Raw genomic sequence first — 26,676 nt, 5'->3', positions numbered from 1 at the left:
GCATGTTGCATAAGATAGAACAAGAATGTATACCCTGCCACAGTCAAACCCCCTCCCCCCTGCTGTTTCTTCTCCCCTTGGCTGAGAGGTGGGCTTACAGTCTGAGTGTGAAATTTCCTCTAATGATAAGGAACAAGGAAGCCCTCCACTATCCCCTATTGGCTGGTAGGCAGGCAGGGAACAGCATACTGTTCATATCCTTGTTTGGCAAACCAGCAAGGGTGGAAGTCAAAAACCCCTAAAAGGCCTAATGCTGGTAAGGGTGTGGCAAACAAGGGTGGAGGTCTAAAGACTCTTGAAGAACCCTAATGCTGATATGGCAATATTAAAGAAGGGGGAAGGGGTGAAGCCAAAACTCTGGCTTACTCCCTCAAGAAAACTTATGGGTTGAGAAGTTTTAACCTTTCCCATTTAGGGCTAGGACTGTTTTTGCTTCCTTTTTTTATCCCTAGCACATATCACAATGCCTGGCACATAGTCAACACTTCATAAAAGCTTGTTGATTGATTAAACCTACTCCTCTTTCTCCTCACTTAACTATTTCTGTTGAGGACAACACTACAAATGAATTTATTAATTGCTTACGATGTTCTAGGAACTTATGCTCTGGTGAATCAAATACAAAAGTGAGAGACTCTCTGTCCTTAAGGAGCTTACATTCTAATAGAAGAAGACATAGTTTCCTTAATGACCTTCCTAAAGCATGGGGTCTGCACAAGATGATCCCCTGCTCAAGAAACTTTAGTGGCCACTTGTTGCCTCTAGAATAAAATCCAAACTCTTTTGTTTGGCATTGGAAGTCCTTTACAATCTGGTGTAAGTATACATTTCTAGACTCAATACATATGACCCAGTCATTATATAGTCTATGATGTAGCCTATCTGTTTTTCCCTATAACGTGATATTTTGTGTCTCAGTTTTACACCATCTTCCTCAGTATCTGAATACGTTCCCTTCTTTCTCTCACCTCATGGAATCCCTGGTTTCTTTCATGCTACCTTCCTTCCCTTTCCTTCCATTTGGTAGTGATATATCTTTACTATGTAATTTGTCTTTTATCTTTGTATGTGTTTTAACATCTCCCTCCAGCAAAAGTGTAAGTTCTTTGAGGGCAGGTAGAGTATTTCTTGAGGAATAGACCTTGTTCACAATAATAGGAACATAATTGGTGTTTGTTCTTCAGTTAAATCATGTTTTATTTCACTGGACCTATGATGTTTTGTCTTTCAGATTTCTTTATTCTGATGAAGTTCAGATTGGACCAGAGACTGTTATGACCACACTTTATACAGCTAAAAAGTATGCTGTTCCTGCTCTTGAGGCACACTGTGTGGAATTTTTAAAGAAAAATCTCCGAGCTGATAATGCTTTCATGCTCCTAACCCAGGTATGTTTGGATTTATACTTTATTTTTAGCCATATGAAAGCTTCATTATGTGACCATTTGTAGTTTGTTAACTGCAAATAGTTGTAAGTATTCTTACTTGTCAAAATAGGAAGTTTGCATTTCTTTAGGGGAAAAGAAGGAAGATGTAAGTAGTTTTTATGTGATATCATTGGAAAAACCATTACATGACTGAAATGATATAAAATTTAAAATTGTACTCATAAGGAGCTCTTTAGGGGAAGTCCTGGTTACATAATAGGAGGAATTGAATTCTAGTTCACTAGCTAGAAACATTGATGAAATTTTGAATCTGAATGGCCCATTGTCTAATTCTTTCTCAGGCATCAAAAGGGCCTAGTTTAAGGATACCTGATCTCTCCACAAAAATTTTTCCAATTTCAGCATACTTCTGAAAATGCACTTTTATTAGGGGTTAGGTAGAGATAATTGCTTGGAGAAAATCTTATGATATGTAAAACCCTTCACTGGATTATTAGGATCCAACTTAAATTTCATATAAGGGAGATAACATGAGCAAATAGATATTTCAGTTTAAAACAGCTTTTTCTTAGAGGATTGGATGATCCTTTTAACTTTTGTTGACATAAAAAAATGCCAGCTCTCTAAGTCCCAGAGGGTCCGCTGGAAATCTTTAGCATGAAACATACTATGTGGAGTGTAAGGTAGTACAGCAGAAAATAAATGAGTTGCATTTGTTTACAATGTATTCACTATGTGCCAGAGAACTGTTGGAATGTATATACTGTGTAGTGCTACCAGCTCTCCTAGGGCATGGTTTTGTTATTGTTTTTGCTTACTCTAATATGAATCAAAGTTAAATGAAAACATTTAGCTCACCCCACAGAATCTCAGAGTGTGAAGGGTCTTCCTTGAATGATTCTCTTCTTCTGGCTCCAATTTGTATCTTCCTTCTCTTTTCCCACTGCCTGTCCTTTACCTCCCTTTCTCCAGTTCTTATTTCTTCACCATAGGTCTCACCCCTCATTTTATAGACAAGATTCAGAGACTTGCTCGAGGTCCCACAGAGTTTGTAACAGAGTTGGCACTGGAATCCAAGTCTCATCACTTCTAGTTCATAGTTCTTTCTGTTTTATCTTACTACTTCTTTGTATGAAAGGACAAGGCCTTAGATGTTTATCATTACTTGGTCATAGAATTATGTGTTCAGAGAAAGTTCCTTTCTCAGTATTATTTTTCAAGGAATTAAATCTGAAATATTGTATTAAAACCTCATTTCTCTTAATACCTTGTAGCACTTGATTAACCAGAAATGTAAGTAGCTGCCCCAAACTGATTTCCAAGGAGCAGACCTTCAGATCACTCTGCCTCTGGCTTCTTTTTGGTTTTGGGACCTTGAAATGAAGGTCCCATTTACACTTGATGTGGTAGACAATAGATCATAGATATTTTAGCTGGAGTAGTATGATGAAAGAAATATTTCAAAAGTATTTTTTATTGATATCTTTTATTTTTTACATTACCAGAATTTCTTCCAGTATCCCTCTCCATCTCAGATAGCCATACTATATAATAAATAATATTTTTAAAAAACAAGAGAAGAAAAACATAACTGATCAGTACATCAGTAAAAGACTGAAAATACATACAATATACCATACCCATAGACCTCTTACCTCTCCAAAGGAGTGGGGTAGGAGTGTCTTTTCATATTTTTCCTTTGGAGCCATGCTTGTTCTTTGTAATTTTGCAACATTAATTTGTGGTTATTTTGTGGTCTTTCTATTTACATTGTCATAGCCTTGTGTATATTGTTTCCTTGTGTCTGCTTAAATTTGCTCTGCATCGTATCATGTAAAATCTTTCCATATTTCCCTATGTTCATAATAATTGTAGTGTCTTATGACTGTCATATTCAGCCTGATGAACTAGATTAAATTGGGAATTGTTTAAGAAAATAAAATATAATATAACATAAATGATGTTAATTTGTTGTTTTCAAAGTCAAAATACAGCCCACAGGAATATGTTTCTATTTGAGTTTGACACTAGTGTCCTTACAGAATAGTAATATTCCATTACCTTCATTTACCACAGTTTATTTAGCCGTTCCCCAATAAATGGGCATCTCCTTTGTTTCCAATCTTTTCCTACCACAAAAACTGCTAATATAAATATCTTGGTATTGGAAACTTTCTTTTTTTTTAATGTTTATTTTTGTTTTTGTTTTTTGGAGGGGGGAAGGCAAGACAATTGGGGTTAAGTATGTTTATTTTTATAACATGGCTGCAGGAAACCCTGTACATTAATGCACTGTCAGTGGAGCTGTGAATTAGGCTGGCCTTTCTACGAAGCAATTTGAAATTATGCCTAAAAGGCACTAAATTGACCCTGTTAGGGCTCCCTCAAAAAAAGCATTGAATGAGGAAAATGTCCCATATGTACAAAAGCATTTATAGCAGCTCTTTTTGTAGTAGCAAAAAACTAGAAACTAATGGGGATCCCATTAAGTGGGGTATGGCTGAACAAATTATTGTATGTTAATTTAATGGAATGCCACTATATCCTAAGAAATGATAACAGGGATGGTTTTATTGAAACCTGAGTGAGCAGAAACAGGAGAAAAACTTAGACAGTAAGAATAACACTGTGACAACAAACAACTTTAAAAGACTTGAGAGCTCTCATCAGTTCAGTGACCACCATGATCCCAGAGAACAGAAGAGCAATCATCCTACCCACCTTCTCCCTGACAGGGGATAGACTTAGGACATAGAACGAGAGGTGTTTTTGGATAGACCCAATGCAGATACTTGTCTTGCTTCACTGTGCAGATTTGTTTCATGGTTTGTTTGTTTGTTTGTTTTCCAGTGCAGATGGGTAGGTCAGAGAGAGAGAAAATAGATTTTTGTTAATTGAAAAAATAAAATTCAGTTTTAAAAACAAACCTCACCATATAGGCCTCTAGAGATTAAAAGAATATACAAATATATAGGAGACCAATGAAGAGTATCAGTATGTTGCATTTTCCTACGTTGCCAAAGCAAATGGATTGTGTTTTGGGGCAGCTTAAGCTTTCAGGTGGTATCTACAATTATGCTTACTGTAATATACAGGAAACTCATACTGGCTTATTCTGTGGAGGACCCAGTTAGACAACAAAAGGTAAGTAAACTTCCTGGTCATGTGACCAACACTGGTTTTCATGACCCCTTAAACCTTTCCAAAACAAATTATGCATCAGATAAAGCAACAGCTGTCTCCATAGTCTCCTACATCTAGAACCCAAAGAAGATTTAGAAACAAAAAAACAAAGCCCTGTAAACTGATGCCTACCACACTACCAACAGTAAGTCTGTACTAACTGACCCAGTGACCTGACCCACAGGCTTCCAACAAAACCCAGCCCCATCCCTTGGTCTCTTCTCTTTACAATGCCACGGAGACCCAGGCCCCTAGCTGTGGAAGTTTACTGGGGCCTCGGTAGCCAGTGCAACAGCAGAGTTCTGTGCTACAAAAATTTGTATAGGACAGTGGAACAGAGGAAAAGGGGCAGGACACTTCTAAGCTTGCAATAGAACTCAACCTCCTGTTCCAACTGCCCTTTTTTTTCCTAGAGCCTCAAAGACTCAGTCTCCAAATGAAAAAAAAAATCACCCCTGGCTATAGTGTCGCCAGCGTGACAGCACTCTGCTGGGCCAGAGAGAAATGAGGAACAGGGGAATGGGACCAGGACACTGTACATGGTGGGAAAGAGGGAGTGGAATATTTTTGGCATACCACTAAGCCTGAGGAAAAGAGCCTAGGATCCAGCTGGGGAAGTTTTGTACTCTCCAAAATCACTTGGGGTAGAGACCTAGGCTGGTGAACAGTGAATTGCCTAGCATGGAAAGAGTGCTTTGAGATAAAGCCTCCAGGGAAAACAATATGAATGGGGAGGGAGTCAGAAAGTGAGCAGAGGGGGAAAAAGACTGGAATTATCAAAGATCTCAGGAAGAAGAAATCAAAGACCTTGAAGATAAGAAAATGAGTCAACAGGGAACAGTAGAAGGAAATATGATCTTCAGATCTTCTAATTAATGAGTTCAGGCATCTGTGATTATATACTGCAAAACAAAGGAAAACAACCCAAAACTTCATGAAGAGGATCCTTTGGAATTTGCAATCACAAAAATGTAACATGCTGTTTCTGAATGTTTTAAAATAAAAATGAAAATTATAAGCGCAAAATTTTGGCTTGAACAATAAAAATCATCACTAGAATAGAAAAACTTGGATCAGTAATGGCAAGTCTCACTAAGAGAAAAAAAAAAACAACAAAGAACAGTGGATTAGGAAAGTAAATATCCTGAAATGAAGGTCGGTTTAGAAGAAGAGAAGCAAAAAACAGTAATGCTAAAAGACAATATGTTCTCTCTCCAAGGCAGACATATATACTGCTCTTGAAGACAGGATGTGTGGATATGATGATCCTAGGTCTCCCAGAAGAACATCACATCAAATATCTGAACTTCATAACGCAAGAAATAATAAAAGAAAATTGTCCATAATTTATGAACACAGAAAATGTAATACCAATTGAAAGAATTCATAGGTTACCTCCAGGGGGGAAAAAACCTCCAACAAAACCAAGGCTGCAAACTGCAAGATATACATGTAAATGATTAAATTGAATAATTCAATTTGGAAGCAGTAAGTTTTGAAAGTGATCGGGAAAAAGACTTTCAAATACAAAGGTAAGGAAATTCAGATAACACAAGACTATTTTGTACTCACCAGAAAATGCAAGAAGAGATTAAATAATATGTTCCGAAAAGCAATGGAGCTTATGATACAGATAGTTCACAGTAACCGACCCCACAAATCAGAGCTTAACCAAATAAGTGAAAAAAAGATGTACATTCAACAGTAAAGAGACATTTGAAACATTCTTAGAAAGAAAATGAGACCTGAAGAGATGATATGCTTCTGTGAATACCCCAGACATCAGAAATGCAGGAGTGACTAACAAGTACAGCAGGGACAGCAGCAAGAGTGACGATAGCGAGACCAGTTAGAGACTTCTCTCTGAATGTACACAAGGGGAGATGTCAGGTAGAGGTAACAATGGAGAGATGGGTCTGGAACTTTATGGAGACAACCTGGCCTATCAGTGAATCAGCGACTAAGGGTTTGCCAGATAGTGGTTAAAAAAAAAAAATAGATCAGTGGAATAGGCTGGACAAGGGAAAATCAGAAACAATGAAATTCAGTAACCCATTGGAAAATCCATTTTGATAAAGCAGAAAACATAGATTACCTAGGGGAAAAAACTTCCCTATTTGATAAAAATCTTTGGAAAACTGGAAAGCAGAAATTGGACTTAGACCCAAACCTTGTACCATATTTCACAGTACATTCCAAATGGATGTGACCTTAATATTAAAAATCATACTTTTAAAAAATTAGAAGAGAAGCAACTCACAATTTTGATATCATGAAACTGAAAAGCTTCTGTATAGACAAAATAATTGTCCCTAGGATAAGAAGGGAAGCAGTCAAATGGGGGAAAACATTTGTATCAGGTCTCTTTAGTAAGGGTTTGGTATCTTAGAAAAGAATAAAAATATGTGACTTAGAACCATTCCCCAATAGATAAGGTAGTCAGAGTTCTTAAAAAGAATTGCAAAGTATTAACAGCCACATGAATGCTTTGAATAACTAATAGTAAGAGAAATGATATCAAAACAACCCTGAGGTCTCACCTTACACCCTGCAAATTGGTGAAGATGACAAAAAATGGCAGCAGTCAATGTTGGAAAGGTTGTGTAGCAACCTAGACACTAATACAGTGCATTGTTAGTGAAGCTGCAAAATGATACAACCATTTTGGAAAGCCTTCTGCAATTGAGTGACTAAAATATCCATACTCTTTGAACCAGGGACTCCATTACTGGGCTGTCCTTGTTTGTTAAATACTTAAGAATGGTTTGTTGTAAATGAACACTTTTTCATTCTGAACCCGACAGACACTAAATAAAATGAGTATCTCCACATTTTCAAAGCTTGCTTTGTTTTAAAACAAAAAGAATGTGTGTACATATATAAATATATAAATATATATATATATATATATATATATATATAGTTTGACCTGTACTTTTCAAAGCTTGTTCTGCTTCTCTCTTAATTTTTAAAATTTATTTATAGTTTTCAACATTCATTTTCACAAGATTTTGAGTTACAAATTTTCTCCCCATCTTTCCCCTACCCCCACCCCAAAATAGCGAGCCTACTGAATACCCCTTCCCCTAATCTGTTCTCTCTTATATCCTCCCCCACCTCCCCCTCTACCTTTCTAGTAAGGCAAGATGGATTTCTATACCTCAGTGCGTGTATATCTTATTTCCCAGTTGCAGGTAAAAAACTATTTTTTTACCATTTGTTTTTAAAACTTTGATTTCCAGATTCTTTCCCTTCTTCCCTCCTCACCCACCCTCGCTGGGAAGATAAGCAGTTGAATATAGGTTGTACAGGTATAGTTACACAAAGCATTTCCATGATAGTTATATTGTGAAAGACTAATTATGTTTCTCTCCATCCTATCCACCCCCCCCCACTTATTCTATTTTCTACTTTGACCCTGTCCCTTTTCAAAATGTGTGCTTCTAACTACCCTCTCCTTAAATCTGCCCTTCCCTCCCTTCTGTCATCCCCCCTCTTGTCCCCTTTCCCCTTAATTTCCTGTAGGGTTACCCGATACCCAAATGAGTGTGTATGTTATTCCCTCCTTAAGCCAAATCCAATGAGAGTAAGGTTGACTCATTCCCTTTCACCTTCCTGCTCTTCCCCTCCATTGTAACAGTTTTCTCTTGCCTCTTTTATATGAGATAATTTGCCCCATTCTGTCTCTCCCTTTCTCCTTCTCCCATTATATTCCTCTCTCACCTCTTAATTTTAGTTTTTAGATACCATCCCTTCCTATTCAACCGATCCTTGTGCCCTCTATGTATACATGTACACACATATACACATAAACATATGTATTTATATACACCTGTACCCTCTTATATACATACATAAGCATATATATTTCTTTCACCTGTCGTTATACTGAGAAAAGTCTCATGAGTCAACATTATTGTTTTTCCATGTAGGAATGCTTCTCTTTCTTTCTGTATCTATATTTTAAAAATGGTGCCTCAATGACTTTATTTTCTGTCTTCCTTCCCCTCTTTGTCTCTTCCCTCCTTTTTCTACTCTCTTCACCTTCTGCTCCACCCACTCTGCACTGGAAAAAAAAAAGAAAAAGCCTTTCCTCCCCTCCCTTCCTTTTACCCCAACCCTTATCTTCTTTTACTAATAGCTCCATTAGAAAAGTGAAGCCTTGGTAACAAATATGCATGGATGGTTAAGCATAATTACTTTAACTATGTCTTGTTCTGTACCTTCAGCCCTTTACTTCTCTGTCAGTAGGTAGGCAAAATGCTTCATTATCAGTCTTTTAGAATCATGGTTGATCATTATATTGATGAGAGTTTTCAAATCTTCAAGTTGTTTTTCTTCATAATGTTGTAATTGTATAAATTGTTCACTTGGTCCTACTTTCTTCACTTTGCATCAATTCATATAGGTCTTCCTGTGTTATTTCTGAAACTTTACATTTTATCATTTCTTAGGGTACAATAATATTACATTATTTATATTCATATACCGTAATTTGTTTAACCATTCCCCAGTTGATGTACATTCCCTTAGTTTCCAGTTCTTTGCTTTTACAAACTATTATAAATAATTTTGTACCTATGGGTCCTTTTCCTTCTTTTATTTCTTTGGGATATAAGTAGTGGTATAACTAGGTCAAAAGGTATGCACAGTTTACTGTCCTTTTTGGGCATGGCTCCAAATTGTTTTCTAGAATAGCTGGAACAATTCACAGCAAAGAGATTTCATTCAAATGAAACTATAACACATATAGGTCAGTCAGTGGCCAGGGAAAGGAGCTTTGGTCTAAACCAGTTATAGGGATTATGAGTGTAGCTGTAGGGCAATAGATTTCCCTTTAAAAAAATTATTACTATCTTTTGTTTTTATGTCACTTTCATTTCCAAATATATCCTTGCCTGAGAATCATTCTTGTAACAAAGAATTTTTGAAAGAAGAGGAGTTTTTTAAAAACTTGAGATGCTTTATAGAGAGCAGAACCAGTACAACAATTTATACAACAATACTGTAAAGACAACTTTAAAAGACTTAGGAATTCTGATCAGCACTGTGAGTGGAACACCATGCTCCAGAGGACTCATGACGAATGTGGAGAGGTGATGGGCATTTTTTTTTTATATGACTAATGTGGGGAAGGTCTTTTGTTTGGCCATACATATTTGTAATGAATGTTGTTTATTTTGATTCTCACTGGGGCAGAGAGAGAGGTGGGAAGCTAATTTGGAACCAAAAAATTAAAAAAAACTAAATAGTAAATCAGCAAAACTTAACAATCCATCAACTGCATCCATCACAAATGGATGATATCTAAAAAATAAAATATGCAGGGTTCTGCTCCCACAGCTTTGCAAAGAAAGGAGAGAAGTAAATTTCCTGCTCACATTTTTGGAGCCACGCATGATCACTGTACAGCAAGAACAATTACATAGTGTACAGTTTTTGGCTTTTTGTTCTTTTCATTGACATTATTTTAGTCATGTACATTGTTTTCCTGGCTTTGCTTCTTTTTGCACGTAGATCTTCCCATGCTTCTCTCTTTCTATTTTTTTATTCTCTATAGTCTTTATTTCTGTATTTGTAATTAGTACACGAATGCAATAACATTCATGTATTACAGTTTGTATAGCCATTCTCCTAATTGGTGGTCATCTTCCTTGTTTCTAGTTCTTTGCTGCTACAGGAAGCATTGCTATAAATATTTTGGTGCATATGGGACCCATCTTTCAATCTTTGATCTTTTTGTACTGTTATGCCTAACAGTGTGAACACCCTTTCTAAGCAATCTGTGATATTGATTTAATCATTATTCCCAAAGCCGAGAGCAAGAAGTGGAAAGATGTGGGGGAAAGGGATATATGTGAGACGTCAGGGCACATGATAAGGTGCCCAAGGTGGATAGGTGCTGGTGGTCTAATAAATTACTGGATGAGATGTAAAAAATGGATTGAGGCCAACTAGATACAGTGACTTGAGATGAGTTTTCACTCACCTGCCAATCAACAGGTCTAAGAGTCCTCAAATTAAGTGGAATAACTCTTTCTATTTGGGGTAAAAGTTCTTGGAGATTAAGAACAAGGTGCTTGGTTGGATTATGTTGTTGCCTTTTGTGGCTAATCTCCTTGAAAAGATAGTTTCCTCCACTTCTCTCTTCTTAACTCTACAGTCTGGTTTCCAACTTCATCATCCAACTTTCTGCTCTAAAGTTACTATTGATCTCCTAATAGCCAAATCTTAAATGCAATTGACACTGTTGACTGATTCTCCCCTTAATTACTCTCTCTTCTTTGATTTTTCATAATAATGCCCTCCCCTGTTTTTCCTACTTATATATGCTTATATACTTATACTGTTTCTTCTCAGTGTTTCTAGATCTTTATCCATATTATGCCTACTGTGGCTAATACCTGATAACTCTGTCCTGGGCCCTCTTTTCTTTCTACATTTTCTCACCTACAATCTCTTTAGGTCCTGTGCATTGTTATCATCTCTGTAGAGATGAATCCTGGATCTGTCTGTCAGTGATGCCCCTAAATTATCTCTGCCCTCAAACCAGCTCCTTTTCCCAACTTTCCAAAGTCTTAGGATCATCCTCAACTCCTCACTTTTTTTTAACTTCTATATCTAATCAGTTACTCAGTCTTGCAATTTCCATTTCTTCAAGCTAAAGCAAGGTAACATTTATGAATTGTTTCCCATGTGCTGGTCACTGTCTTAAGCACTGGGGAACCAAAGACAGGTAAAAGGCAGTCCTTGGTCTCAGAGAACGTGGAGACAGTTGTGTACAAACAGTGTGTGCGCAGGGGGGCTTGGAGATGATCAGCACAAGGCAGGCATCAGCAGAAGCTTCTTACGGAAGGTGGGCTTCAGGGAAGCCAGGAGCTGGGGGAGGGGAGTGGCAGGGACAGCAGTACTGACAACCCCTTCTCTCCTCAAAGTTTCCATCCAGGTGCATGAACCCTTATCACCTTTTGCCTGGATTATTGCAGAAGCTGTTCTTTCTTTTCTTTTCTTTTACATATTTGAAATACACCTTTATTATGCTGTTAACAAAAAAGGAATAGGAATAATAACCAACACCATTTCATCATTGAAATATTGTGCTGGGACTGCATCGACCTTAGATTTGATCTCCGGGAGAAAATAATTGTAATGTGAAACAGCTAAATTTACGAAATATGTCCAAAAGCAGGTCCCAAGTATGAATTATATTTTAAAAATTGTTCTATTCACTCCAAAGCCCATTCATTTCCTTCAGTGTCTCAGTGACTAAGCACATGTTGCAAATACTCTCTGCCCCTGACATCATAGGACAGTTGCTTATAAAATTACTCTTCTGACACTGGGCTCTGGCTTCCTCTCTTAGCAGGTTGCTGTCTGCTTGAGTGTCTAAGCAGTCTGTAAGTCCTGCTCTTGTCAGGCTGTCAGAGTTGGGTCTGTGACAGCCTCTGGAGCCCGTGGGGCAACAAGCCCCAAATCAGGCTCTCCCAAGAAGTTTTCTAACAAACCCAAGGAGGGGCCTGGACAGTCTGCTTCCTATGGAAGACAGTGGGTTTCACCTTGACTTGTTTGTATATAATCCCTACTTTTGTACTACACAACTCTTAAGGATATTTTTACCCACTTGTGTGAGATCTCCATGCCAGTTTGGTAATTACTTGTAAATAACTCTTGATGTTACATCAGACATTATTGAATTGAAATTGAGCACATTGAACTTGGATATAACTATCTCTCAGGCCACCAGGTATCTCTTGACCATCGATATCCCATATGTTGGATTTAAATAGGGTTGCCCCTCACATATAGTGCTCCCTTCTCCATATGCAGGCCTTTGTACTGGCTCTGCCCCCCAGCTGGAATGCCCTTCTACCTCCCCTCTGACTCTTAAAGTTCAGCTCAGATGTCACCTGCTCTGCGGAGCCTTTCCCAATTCCTGCAACTGCTAGTGCATTCTCTCAGAAAACTGCTTTGTATGTTGTCTACCTTTGTGTCTAAATGTGTGTTCCAATACAATGTATAGTCCTTGAGGCCTAAGACAGGCTCCCTTTTGTCTCTGGCACAGTGTTTGGCACATAGTAAGAATTTCATTAATGCTTATCCCCTGATGGATAATGCTGGACTGTCAGACCTAAAAAGGATCTGAAAACAGAAGGTTAGAGCTTGAAAGGTGGCTTAGGACATAGACTGTAGAATGTCAGAAGTCCTGGATCTCTTGAGTTTATCTCCCTCCCCTGCCCCCCATTTATTTATTTACAGATTGAGAAGCTTTAGAATTCAGTGGTGTGAATTTAAGCTATTTTGAAACAAAATCATTACATTTTTATCCTGTAAAAATGTTTTGTTGAAGCCATGGAAATTGAGTTCTCTGTTATAGGAAGGTATCTTTGGTGATTAGTATGGGATTATCAGAAAATTGTCTTAAGGTTTCTTTTGCAATTCTTTCCCTAACTTTGAAGTGAGGTAGTTTTCTGATTCAGTTCTGGAGAAGTGGTTTTATTGATTTCTTGGAAGTCAAATACTATGTGTTGTCAGTGAGGACTCTTGAAAAGGGGCTGTTGAAAGGAAATAGGATCTGTGCTGCTTAACTGAAAGGTCTTTAAGGCATTTGTGACTAGGTTTATTCTTCCACTTTTCCTATTTGGATTTGTGTTAACTTGCTGTTCTTTTAAGTGATGCTCAATTAAACTCTCCTCTCTCCTGTTATTTAAAACAAAACAAAAAGCCCTTGATTTTCACTTGTTAAATTATTTACTTTGTTATACTTTTTGCTAGGAGGGGAGAGAAAGTGGGGCTTCTTGGAGGCAAAATCTAATAATTCCACTTTATAGATCAGACAGCAAGAGATACCTATCTAGCAACAAGCGTCCATCACATCAGTGTCCACCACTAACTCTCCCCTTACCCTCCCACCAAGAGCACAAGCAAGTCACAGACCATTTCACCTGATCACACCTTTCTGAAGAGCAAGGGACTCAAGGTACGAGCCTGGCTCTTTTGCTCCATTTCTGAAGTGCTGTTAGAAGCAGGCTGCTTTTCCTCTCTGCCTGTCCGAGTCTAGTCTTGTGTCAGGTGCATTTCAGTTTATCCTAGTATCCCCTTCTCATGCTCTAGTAAGGAGGCAAGCTGGCCCATTGGTCAGATTAGAAACAGCCCTGTGATGTTGTGGATAAAGACCTTTTGTGATTCTGGTGCTGATACTCAGTGGCCTTGGACCACATCCCTCATCATCCCCCCTTTAGTCTCCTTATCTGTAAAAAGGAGGAGATACTACATTGTGAGAAAAGTGTTCTGTAAACTGTAACTGTACTGTGTCAAAATATGGAAGCTATGCATCTCCATGATTATTACCGACAGACTTAGAAGAATTACTGTGTGAGATTGATTGTCATGATTTAATCAACACTATAAATTCCTAAAGAGGGGACATAGGTCCTTTCCTCTAGAGTCATCCCTCCAGTGTGGCATTATTGTCATTCCCCATATCCCAGTGGTAACATATGATTTATCTAAAAATGGCAGTCAAGGCGTAAGAGTATTTCTGTTTGCTTATTTTGCTTTTCCTGAATGATTTACTACTGAAGTTGAGAACTGCTTTATTCCTCTAACCCTTGGCTTGCATACATTGGTCAGTCATTTGTGAAAAGCACATACTCCAGAACTTTGGGGGCAATTATGTGATTTACAAATGATTGGTTTCTTAAAAATGTGGAGGGGCAGGAGTGAAATATACATGTACCCTCAAGACAAATAGACAGAGCCCTCCTAGGACAGAAGACTGTGTATATTAGCAGCTGTGCTCACTGTGTCAGATGTTTTTTGCTTTATTGTTTTGCTTTGTCAGAAGAAAAGTTTTGCTATATGGGGAAGGGCAGGATTTGAAATCACTGAGATTTAAAGACAAAAAGCATCAATAAAACATTAATACGTCAATACTTTACTTCTTATTGTTTTTGTTAGGCAAGACTCTTTGATGAACCCCAGCTGGCCAGCCTGTGCTTGGAGAATATAGATAAAAACACATCGGATGCCATCAATGCAGAGGGTTTCACAGACATTGATTTAGGTAATGTTGGCTCTTGAAACGCCTTTACCCCACTGGTGACCCAGTGTGAAATATGTTTCTGTGGCCCAAATGTGCTCACATTTGGATAGGGCACCATTTTCTGCTTTCACAATCAGGGCTGTAATCTGCCCCAACTTTGGCTTTAAAATCCAGCAATTACTGTTTTAATGCCTGAGCTGGGCTTCATGGGGTGTGTGTGTGGGGGTGTGGGTGTGGGGGTGTGGGGGTGTGGGTGTGTGTGTGGTGTGGGTGTGTGTGTCTTTTCCATGATTTTGCTTTTTAACATGCCTGTGGCCCCCAAGCAGTATACCTGGGATTTTATTAGCTGGTAAACAAACAAAAAACAACAGTAACAACAAAAACAAAAAGTCCAGAGTTTTGTTGTAAATTGCCAGTCATTTTTAGTCAAAAAGTTAATGTCCGTGTGGGAAGAGAGAGACTCATGCTTACAGTCTCTGGGAGCTAGCAGTCTTCAGGGATTGTGAGCCAGAAGTAAATTATTGCTCCTAAATGGAACTTCATTTGGTTCAGCTTTGGCTTGGGGATAGATCTGTGCTGACTTGGTATGCATTCCCTGCCTCAGAGCATTAACTGGTCAGAATAACCACAGAAGGAATGGGCAAGCAGGGACAGTGCTGTTGCCTCCTCCGGAGGTCATGTGGCCATGGCAAACTGAGACTTGAGGTGGTTCTCATGCTGTCAGATGGTCACTTTCTGGACACCACCCAGCTGATCTCAACACAAGGCCTTTGGTTATATTGCATGAGGGACCTTTAACCAGCACACAGAGCAGTCTCCTCCTCTCAAAAGACCAACTCCTTCAATTAAAACTAAGTAAAAACTTGGAATGTACATGCAAATGGAATTCACTTGGCTCAGCAACATGGTTCTCATTTTTTATTTTAGACACACTTGTTGCTGTGTTGGAGCGGGACACCCTGGGCATTCGAGAGGTTCGTTTATTTAACGCAGTGGTCCGCTGGTCAGAAGCGGAGTGTCAGCGGCAGCAGCTTCCAGTGACTCCAGAAAACAAGCGGAAAGTTTTGGGCAAAGCCCTCTCTCTTATTCGTTTCCCACTGATGACAATTGAAGAATTTGCTGCAGGTAATTCACTGGTCTGGATCTATAGTGTATTTAAAAACTATTGAAGACAAGGAATACCTGGGAGGACGTGGGCACAAAACCAAGAGCCTAGTGAGTGGTTAATTCCTGAAAGATATGAAAACAAGCTCCTCCAAGGACGCTGGATCCCTCGGCAGTGCCCAGGGCTGAGTGCAGAGATCTCCTCCATGGAGAGCGCATCCATGGCCCAGACTGTCTGCTGTGCCCTTGTGTTGAGCTTGTCCATCTGGTTCCCCTCCCTCTCTCACTGTGTGACTGACCCATCTCCTTGTCTAGTCCACTTCAGCGCCACTTGGGCTATGCAAGTCATCTTCAGTAGTATGTAGCAACTTGCCATTTCCCTTTGGATAATCTACAGTTAGGATTGTTCTGAAATCCTGATGGTCCATAGCCATCTAATGTTGCCAACCATGGGACTTTGCTGTTAATGCACATTCCAGGTACTTAGTGTTTGTGGTTGAATGAAATGCAGCACACATTAGGATCAGACTGTAGTTTATTCATCAGATAAAAGCTATGTCTGACTTGTCTAGGGGCTTGGTTGCAGCTCAGGATGGCTCTGATAATCAGTTCTTTAGACTGTTAGTCTGAGTCATGTTGATAGGGTGACCTTTTGCTTTTTCTCAGTCTTCCAGATTTATGTATTATAATCGTCATCTCCTATGGAGAGGACTTTATTCTGTTTTGCACACACATGTGTGCATACATACATACACACATACACAGAGAACAGTCTAAGGTTTTTAGATATCACTTGGTTACTGAATACTTGAAGCATCGTCACTTCCTGGAGCCCATGAAATTCAGCTCTTTCTGACCTTCTGATCTGAGTTCTCTTTTCAGAGCTCCTCAGTGAATCATCTGGGTTCATCCTGTGTAAGACTTGTATCCTCACTATGTGGAATATTACGTTTTGATTACTGTTTGAAATGATTATTTTCCATGAAAAATTCTGTTTCTGTGATAGAGGCTGTATCTTAGAGGTACATTGTTCATCTTTGCACACCCCATTATGGTTAGCCTAGGTCTTGGGACATATTCAGATACTCAGTGAATAACTATTAGCTCCTCTTTCTAGTGGTTGAAGGTTTGCAAAGTTCTTTCCTCCCAGGAGGCCCATATGCAAGTTGTTTCCACTTAACTCAAAGGGGGCAGCTGAGGTTACCCAGAGGTAAACTGAATGAATAGTTGAGGTCACCAGTGAGGTACACATTGTTTAATAACGAGGACAAGATGGGCAGGAGGCAGAAAAGCTAGGAAAGGTAGAAAGTAACTCACATACACATGGCCAGGACCACAGTCTGGAGCTCTCCAGTACAGAGGCTGTAGCTACACACCTCCGCAGACTCTGAGGACCTTCACAGTCTCATGAATTATTCTTCATACTGCTGCCCCTGAGTCACCAAGAAAGGAATGCCTATGGCCCTGAAGGCAGCATAAGAGGAAATGCATTTTAGAAAAATATCCATCAAAAATGGGCTTTAAAGAAAGACATTTAAAAAGAGGTTAAAATGGCACTTCACTTATTTAGGAAATCCGCATCCATGAAACATCTCCCCTAATGATAACAGACAAATGAGGCTTTCCCGTCCCTATAGATACGTGTATATGTATATATGTTTGTGTTCATTCATATACATGTGTATAGTATATCATTACCAGAACAAGTAACTATTACAGGCCGCCAAATTGAAATACTGTCCATTTATTATTATTCCTTAGACGATTGTACGGTCATTGAATTTTATTTTTAATTCTTTCACTTACACCCTGTAGAAAATTGTTCTAGAAAATTAGACTTCAGTTTTAGTACCTATTTGAAAGGAAATTAAAAAGAGATATTTCCCATCTATGCCTCTCCCTGTGACTTGATGTTTTAAGTACATTAGAGAAATGATTGTTCCTTAACACTTAACAAATTTGAAAATGGTTCCTCTCTGGACATTTCATTTCCGAGACTAGCCCCCGCCCAGAGAGTTGAGAACCTTTTGTTGCCTGGGAGGCTTGGGCTGGCCCTGGCCGGTGGCAGCACCAGCACAGGGCTTGGGGAGATTCCCTGGAGGCGTTCAGCAGACCCTCCCTGTGTTTCTTCTCCGCTCCAGGACCTGCTCAGTCGGGTATCCTCACTGACCGGGAGGTGGTCAGCCTGTTTCTCCACTTTACCGTGAACCCAAAGCCTCGAGTGGAGTTCATTGACAGACCACGCTGCTGCCTTCGAGGGAAGGAGTGTAGTATCAACCGCTTTCAGCAGGTGGAGAGCCGCTGGGGCTACAGCGGGACTAGTGACCGCATCAGGTTGGCTTTACGTCTTCAGCGCCGAAGAGCCTGTGTACTTTGTCTGTTCTCATTCTGATTATTGAGTAAAGTCATCTCTTCACGTAGGGGAAGGCTCTGTTCTCTCCTCGTTATTACTCGGTCCTCACCTGGGCCTGAGGGAGGGAGGAGGGCAGCCCATCCTTGAGGCCTTGTGCAGTTTCCTAGGGACCCTTGCAAGGGCACCAGGGTGACTTGGGCCATGCCCTCATCAGTACCTGACATGTGACAAACTTACCTTCTGCTGTCATACGTTTGCCTGATCAGTCCTTTGAAGCTCCTTATCTGTTATTTTTGAAGCCTGCTTGCCTCTTGGGGTATCTCCCCATGGTTCTGTGTGTTTTCTGCACAGCAGTCACCGTGTGACTGGAGGACAAGGGACACAATGCCAGTAGAATAGAGGTGTTACAAATGGGACCCCTTGTTTTGGGGAAAGTAAGGGAGCTTTGCAGTTTCCTTAAGGGTCACACTTGTTCACCTTGTGTAAATGCATATGCTCTTATGTGGGGCTAGTCCTACTGAAATTTGGAAAGGGGCTGAAGTTCTTCTTTTTCTCCATTGTCCCTTTCCAAGGGCCATTACCAGAAGAATAAATGAAAAGGCAAAAGGCAGAACACTTTTTTCTTTAAAAACAGGGCTGTAAAAGCCCAGCATTCTGGGGACATTCTTTGTGATGGAAGCAAACAGCTTCTATTACTATTCCACACCTGTTCCACACCTCATAGCTCTGCAGAAAGCTGCAAAACATTTTCAAAGTATTTTGCTCTTGATATAGATCTAAAGCTTTTCTAATCCAGAACAATTGTTCTGTCTCACTGGAGTGGATTTTATCCTTTCTTAAGTCCTAGAGAGGGTGAAGAGCAGAGTTTCTTCCCCAAATAAATGCTTTATGGAGCCCTAGCACCCTGGCACCACATGAGCTGAACAGGGTTGGGGTGGTGCCCTTCTGGTCAAAGTTAGAATTTAAAAAAAAAAGCTCACCCATCTCCTGGGACAGCCAAATAAGTATATAAAACAAAGGGGGGAATCTGACTTCAGCAGAAACCCAGCTGGACCCAGCGAATGATCCAACAGCTGAAGAAGGTGCTTTTTTTCCCTGTGTCTTTTGGGGACACCTCAGTTAGAAGAATGCTTTTTGATTCTGCACTTGGCTCTGTGATACCAGAATATTATAAAAGGGTAACACTCTTATCTCCTCAGGTTCTCAGTTAACAAAAGGATATTTGTGGTTGGGTTTGGATTATATGGATCAATACATGGACCAACGGATTATCAAGTCAACATACAGGTATCAGCATTCCTTCATCTGTGTTTTGTATGGTTGTACAGACACATAAGACAGGCTTCGCTGAAGGGTTAGGGCTGGTGGTGCAGTGAGTAGAGTGCCAGCCCTGGAGTCAGGAAGACCCGAATTCAAATCCAGCTTCAGACACTCACTAGCTGTCTGATCTTGGGCGAGTCACTTAATCCCAGTTGCCTCAAAAAAGGAAAAAGAACTGATGTTCTGAACTACTTGGTATCAGTTTACCTCCACTGAAATCAAATCAGAGATTGACTTTCTAGCTAGTACCCCCAAAGTCATACATGAAACCCTTAGAACTCACTCTTTGTACATCCTGCCTTATAAGCTCTCTGAATTTATTTCCTCATCTTCAGAACGTGAATAATTGTTCTTTTGTTCTATGCATCACAGAGTTGTTGAGATCAGACCACTTTGAAATGCTCTAGGAATGTGAGCTGGTGCTATTATCTGTTTTCAAAATTAGCAAATGTAGTGAGTTTTTGTATTGGAGTTCTGGCATTTTTTTATATAGTCTGAAGGCAAGGGAAAGGATCTTAGATATTAAACCCACTCCCTTATTTTATGAGGAGACACACAGGCACATGGGCTCTTTTCCAAAAAAAAAAGTGAATTTTAAATTCTTCTTTAGGGAGTTTTGAAGCATCAGTTGATAATCAGCATTTGTCCTGTAGAGCAGTGGGGACAGGTAGTCAAAACGCCAATTCTGTTTTTCTCACAAGCTCCACCTTTGGAGCTTTTCCACACAGAAAATCCATTCTTTCTCCCCCTCTGCTTGTCAGATCATTCACACTGACAGCAACACGGTCCTGGGTCAGAATGACACCGGCTTCAGCTGTGATGGGTCCTCTAATACCTTCCGGGTCATGTTTAAAGAGCCTGTGGAGATCCTGCCCAATGTTAACTACACGGCGTGTGCAACACTGAAGGTACCATGCTTCTGTGGGAGGGCCCAGGCCCCACCCTGCTTGGGGGCTTTAGCATTTGACCAGCATCATGCGACAAAGGGTGAATCCATGCCATACAGAGGCATCTTCTGCTGGTGTGGCCACATGACTTACTTGGCTGTGGAGTGCCACCCATACCAGCTTTGCCACCTACCGGCTGGGTAGTCATGCATGTGATACTTCTCTGGGTCTGCTTCCTCATGTGTGAGGTAGATTCATTCAGTAAACCTTGGTTTAGCCCCTTCCACATACAGTAATAAATTGGGTGTTGGGCATGCAGACAGAAATGAACCTGTTTCTGCCCTTTGGGAGTTTATAGTCTAATGGTAAGCTACAGCATGGACACAGGGAAGAAAGCCCTAGCAGTTGGGAGAGAAGGGGAGAAGGGAAGTTTTATGGAGGACATGGTATGTCACGTAAGTTCTGAAGAGTTCTGAGAAGCTCCCTTGAGGAGGGAGCGCCTTTCTGGCTTAGAGGATTGCCAGTGGTGGTGGGTTGGACCAAAGCGGTTGCCATGGAACTCGGGAGAGGGGGATAGGTGTGAGAGATACTGTGAATATAGAATTACCAAGACTTGGCAGCTGATTGAGTGTGGACTGTGATGTAGAGAGGAGCCAGGGGTGATTTCTGAAGGGTTCAGACCTTGTTGACTAGAAGGTTGGTGGCCTCAACATAAATAGGGAAGTTTAGAGGATGTATGTAGTGGGGAAGGTGATGAGGTCCGTTTTGTACATATTGAATTTTGGCTGCCGGCAGGGCATTGAGTTAGAGACATCCAGGAGGGAGGTGGGGACATCATGTTAGGTTTCTGTAGAGATGAAGGCCAGACAGAGAGTTCTGTAAGTCATCTCTGTAGAGATGATGATTGAGAAGGATCTGACATCACTGAGGGAAAGAATGCAGAGAGAGAAGAGAGTGGGGCCCGAGGCAGAGCTTTGTGGAACTCCCAAGCTCAGGAGGGTGGTAGAATAGCAGAAGAGACTGAGAAGGGAATGGTCAGAGAACTAAGAAGGAAGGGCTGTCACACAGACCAAGGAAAAAGAGCCTCTAGAGGAATGTGTGTATAGAGCATATAGATTGCCCCCAGAAGCTGCACTGTGGCCAAGGAGAATGCCTGCTCAGAAGAGATGTGAGAACACAGTGGGACCCACCTGTGTCCTGCGTCACAAGGTGGTTGTGAGGAAACCATTCTCAGTCTGTAAAGTGCTTTAGAAATGTGATCTACAGTTGTCAGTCTTTTTGCCCATGTAACTTAAGGAAAGCGCGACTTATTCACGAGGATCCTTAGGCCTCGCTAGCATGTTGTGAGGTCCGTTCTGTCAGTGTAGAAGTAAGATGTTGCCCTTTCTGTCTCAATGCTACTAATGTATCCGTGGTTCTGAGAGTATGATCCTTTCAAGGGACTCACAAGGGCCAAACTGTTTTCATAACAATATTAAGGTGTTTTAATTTCTGATAGAATAAAAATCAATAGATAAAATTAATATAAACAAAAGTTCTTGGTGGGAGAATCCTCAGTAATTTTAGGTGTAAAAGGGTCCTGAGAGTAAAAGATTTGAGAACCACTGAAATATATAAACACACACATGTGTACATATCTATGTGGATAATTACATATGTGTGTATGTATGTATACACATACGCATATACATATATGTGGTTCCCAAGCTTCTTGTTCTCAGCATCCTTTTACATACACACGTGTATGTGTATGTTTTTATTATACATTACTATATTATATATACTATATCTTTTATATATTACTATATATAATATATTACTATATGACTTTTGGTACTCTATATTGAGTGTACTGTATAAGGTGTTAAAAGTGATAAAGTGACATGTATGTGCATGTTCTACCTATATGTATATAGATGTATGTGTATATGAAAGTGACATACATGCGTGTAAATACATAAACACCCACAAGTCTGATCTTTGCAGTGGCCATGGGAGGTAGCTACTACTTTTATTTCCATTTTGCAGTTGAGAAAATATAACTTGAGGGGAGAAGAAACTTTCTCAGTTATTGCTGGCCTTTGGGAAAGCCTGCTTTGTTTGAAAATCCCAGCACCCTTTGGGAATGGTAGATATTCCCTATGGATAAGGCTTTGGAAAGGGCAGACATTGATGTCTGTGTCTGGTTGCAGCCTCTTCACCATTTTTAAAAAGCAGATGTAATCATGAAAAATAGTCCCCTCAGGGTGAGCACTGGGGGTAGAGGCACTGTTGTCCAGCCCAGAGACTTATCTGCTGGGAACCAGGGCACTGCCTTCTTTCAGCCTCAGGCTCTTTTCAGCTATAAAGCTGTCACCCATCTTTTAAGGTTAGTTTGAGGACAGCACTGTGTAAATCCACAGTATAGATTGGAGCTTATTATTCCTGTCCTGGGGGAATTGTGTACCATGTAATCCATGTAGCATTTTAGGTGCCTTTGGTCCATCCTTTTCACTGGTGCAGCAGTTTTCCTGATGGGTTATTGATACCCCCAATACCCCTATGTGCATAACTGAGTTGAACCCAGCTCTGTGACCTTGCTCTCCATGGTAAAGCGGGTAGTGAGTCCTTGTTGAATTGGACTGACTATACAAAGTGCTAGAGACTAGGAGTCCCCCAGCAGGCCTCTGCCATAGACTGGGCTGTGTGACCTCATCTGTAGAGTGGGAATGATCCCCCTTGCCTTGCCCTCTCTGAATCACAGTGATGTTGTGACGATCCAAGTTGATAATCGATGTAGAAAGATTTGGGCAAAGCTTAGGTGCTGAACAGATGGAAGGAGGTGTGTCATGACTATGACCCTCAAATTTTCAGAGATTCAAAGCTGAGGGGAGATGTGAGAGCCCTGGAGGTCCCGGTGCTGACAGTGCTAGTCTTGGATCTTGGGCCAGTCCCTTCCCTTGTGGAGCTCTCAAAGGTCCTGATAGTGCTTGTGCAGCCTGCCTGGGAAGGGCGCTTGCAGAGGGCTTGTGGCTGTTGTGGCTGTGGTCTGATAGTCAGATGGGACAGAGGGGCTGGGGGTCAGGGAACGGGACGTCTGAATTGATCTTTAAGGGAATAGGTAAAATGCCACAGGAAAAGAGATGGTGACCACCTCTGAACCTCTTCATTGATGTGGCTTCCCCCCAGGGTCCGGATTCCCACTATGGCACCAAAGGCCTGCGCAAAGTGATCCGCGAGTCACCCACAACGGGGGCCAAGACCTGCTTCACCTTTTGTTATGCAGCTGGAAACAACAACGGCACCTCGGTGGAGGACGGACAGATCCCAGAGATCATCTTCTACACATAATGGGCTGCCCGGCACCACCGTCCTGGAGGGGCCCTCTCCCCCTCCTCTCTGGCTGAGTCCTACCGTGCCAACGGGCGCGGCTGGCCCAACACACACCTCCATGTTTCTGCCTCGTGTTAGTGACGCCGCTGCCGCTCTCCCCCACAGACTGGTTTACAGGAATCCACTAGGGTCACGTGGGGTAGTAACTGCCTCCTTTAGTGGTCATCTTATCCTCTGAGTTCATGAAAAGCATTTTTTTTAAATTGTAATGAATGTAGATGCTTTTATGTTGATTAGAAGCATGAAAAAAATACTTTGGTTGAGGTGGGAAACTTCCTATAATGAGACAATCCCTTAAGAGATTGGAGGGAAAAAAAAAAGGAGGGTCATATTGACCCCCGCCATCTCCTCCTCTCCTTCCCTCCCACACACTCCTTCCTCACACACAGGGGAAAGAGCCATTTGTCCTTTGGGTCCAGGGATACAGCACGATGGGGTGAGGTTTGCTTCAGTGCAGAGGTTTTTAAGTGAATGTCTGAAGAGAGCCGTTCTTGAAAGTTGGTCAGCCCTGCGGTGCCCATCGGTCACTTGTATCCCTTTGTTAACTAGAGACAATCTGTTGTGTGTCCTGCAAGTGCACCATTGAACTGACCGCCTGTCTGTAAGTGAGGGACAACGTCAGCACGGGAAGAGGAGCAAAGGCCCAGCAGACCTCCTCCTGGGTCTGGAGAGTGTCACCATCTTGTCAGTGTCCCATCAGCTGGGGGGGAGAGAAAGGAAGTCCTTTCAGCAGCAGGAGTTGTCAGGTGACCTAACTGCATCCCAGAATCCCCCTAAAACTGCCGTTGTCTGTGTCATTTATTTTTGTAGACTGCACGTTGCAATGCATTCTGGGATTGAACCTTCTCCTGTAAGGGGGGGTATGTATGGTGTTGGGGGAAGGGAGATTAATCCTCGTTTTTATTTTGTATGAGAGTGTGTGTGTGTCTCTTTGTGTGTGTGGATTCCTAGCTGCCCAGAGCCTAGGTCAGGAAACAGCCCAGCCCAGAGGGCTTCTTGACAGGTGGTCCAGGGCTGAGGGAACATTTCAGGAACATGTTGCAGACTTTGTACTTGTTCATCCCCACTCCTGGCCCTCCTGTGGTCAGAATTGGGGTTAGGTCTGTGCTTGTCTGGGCCAGTCTCTTCCCTGTTTTAGTGCTTTAGTGAAATAAATTTCTCTGCAGCCTTTTTCTAAAGGCTTATGCTTGGGAAAGATCCTTAGTACAGAAGGGGGCAGCTTATACCTATTTGCTTTTTGCCTTGTTCTTACCAGAGAGAGTGAGGATGTCCCTTTCCCCTTTTACTCTGTGGACATTAGGGAATTGACTCCAAAACCTGATTACAACTGGATCACTCACAGAAATGTCATGTTTTCTTTGAGAATTGTGTGGGGCCGTTTCCCTGTTCCTTTGTTTTATATCTTGGTTAAATGATGCTGTTCAGATCCCCAAAGGGCAAAAAGACCTGAGTTTGTTGTTTTTTTGTTTTTCTCTTCAAGGCTGTGTCAGTAGGGAGGAAGACTCAGCCAGAATGCAGAGATGGGCCTGTCCTTCTGCCCTGTGTTGGAACATGGGGCTTAACTCACTTGGTTTATCTCTGTGGGCACTAAAATGTGCCTCAAACCTGCCTCCTGCCCTCATGCCTCCTCCCTCACAGCAACGAGCCAGGAAGATGCCTTCTGCCTTGCTGTTCGAGGTCTGAGGACTTGTATCTGAGGGCAGTTTTCTTGAGGGTGAATAGGGGTGAATAGCAATCCCCCTTTCTCTTGGACAGTAACTGTACCTAGCCTTTGCTGTCCAGGCTAAGCTGGTAGCAGGCTAAAGCCGTGTAACCTGACTGAACAGAGTCGGTTGAGACCTAAGACCCTGACCTGGTGGTGGCCAATGTTCATGTCATGGTCAGGCCCCTGATAGCAGGTAGTGTGCGGGCTGAATTCCTCAGTGAGTGACCAGAGGGAAAGGTCTGCTAGAACACAACTAGTGTGACTGTCTTTGGTGAGCATCTGCCTTGTTTTCACCCTGATATTGTTTCTGAATGTTGGCATTCTCTGCCTAAAGGTGCTGGAGGGACACCGTTAGGTCTCCCTGCTTCTCCACTTCCATTTCCTCTGGTGCCCTCTTCCTTTCTCATCTTGTCCCATCCCCCTACCCAAGAAAGCAGGATATTCCTTGGGTACTGTACCAAGCACTTGTAACAGGGGAAGACAGTTTGCCAGTCTGTGTGTGTGCATGCACTGCGTGTGTGTATATGCACAGGTGTATGCATGTGCATACATGTGTGTGTTCATTCCAACAGTTTTTCAGTTTCAGTGATTCCTTCTGTTCCACAGAATCCCTCCTCCCAGAAGCCATGGCAAAGGTGTGATCCCTCACACCTCATCCTATTGAAATGATTTTTAAAAAAATAAAATAAATGTGTATACATCTTCTGAGCAATGTACATTCTTATGGCTTTCTGCAGTCTGGGCATTGTAGCTAGGATGAATGTAACTCATTGCTGAACTTGCCTGTCTCCTCAAGCTGGAGAATTTTCTTGTATCATGTCCACTCTTGAATTGGAGTTGGGAATGTCTAGATTCATAAGCATTGCTATATTGATGAATGTATCTAATGATTTCTCATATTCAGTGTTCAAACACTCTGCTTTTGGCCAGCTTTGTGACTTGTAAATAGGTAATCAATAAAGAAATGGGGTCGGTTGTCTTTAATGTTTTGGAGACACAGTGTTCATTCTGCTGAGGTGCCAGAGTGCACTGTGGGTCTATGAGGAAAGAGGAGCCTCCTCAGGGAGCATCTCCAGTAACTACTGGTCTGACTGGCCAAGTTTGAAGAATGGGGCTGTAGGCCCTCAGTTTCACTCAACCTTTAGGGATCTCCCACCCCCAATATTTTATGGATCCAGAGAGAAGTCCCAAGTATGTCTTGACTTGTTTGAAAACAAGGATAAATTACCCTTGCCTTTGGATGGGAACATAGCCTGTTCTTTCTTTGTAATCCCATAAAAGTCTTTGTACATAGCAGGCATTAAACGGTTTGTTAGTTTAAT

General features: G+C 41.3%; 1 protein-coding gene across 1 annotated transcript in view; it reads left to right on the top strand.

The window, feature by feature from the left end:
• The window catches only part of BTBD2 (BTB domain containing 2), a 73,029-nt gene extending 46,691 nt beyond the window's left edge, over positions 1–26,338 (top strand). The window contains exons 3-9 of the mRNA XM_069073051.1: positions 1,232–1,388; positions 14,529–14,634; positions 15,541–15,738; positions 17,859–18,051; positions 19,270–19,357; positions 20,152–20,298; positions 23,446–26,338. Coding sequence (XP_068929152.1) covers positions 1,232–1,388; positions 14,529–14,634; positions 15,541–15,738; positions 17,859–18,051; positions 19,270–19,357; positions 20,152–20,298; positions 23,446–23,607 — 1,051 coding nt within the window. The 3' untranslated portion in view covers positions 23,608–26,338. The remainder of the gene's footprint in view (positions 1–1,231; positions 1,389–14,528; positions 14,635–15,540; positions 15,739–17,858; positions 18,052–19,269; positions 19,358–20,151; positions 20,299–23,445) is intronic.
• The last annotated feature ends 338 nt before the right edge of the window (positions 26,339–26,676 follow it).

This window comes from Petaurus breviceps, unplaced genomic scaffold (genome assembly GCF_028583685.1).
Source record: "Petaurus breviceps papuanus isolate PSGF00001 unplaced genomic scaffold, PetGlider_PUasm1.0 108, whole genome shotgun sequence".
Classification (NCBI taxonomy): Eukaryota; Metazoa; Chordata; class Mammalia; order Diprotodontia; family Petauridae; genus Petaurus; species Petaurus breviceps.
Note: the sequence above shows the minus strand (reverse complement) of the source record. Positions and strands in the feature narration are given on the sequence as shown.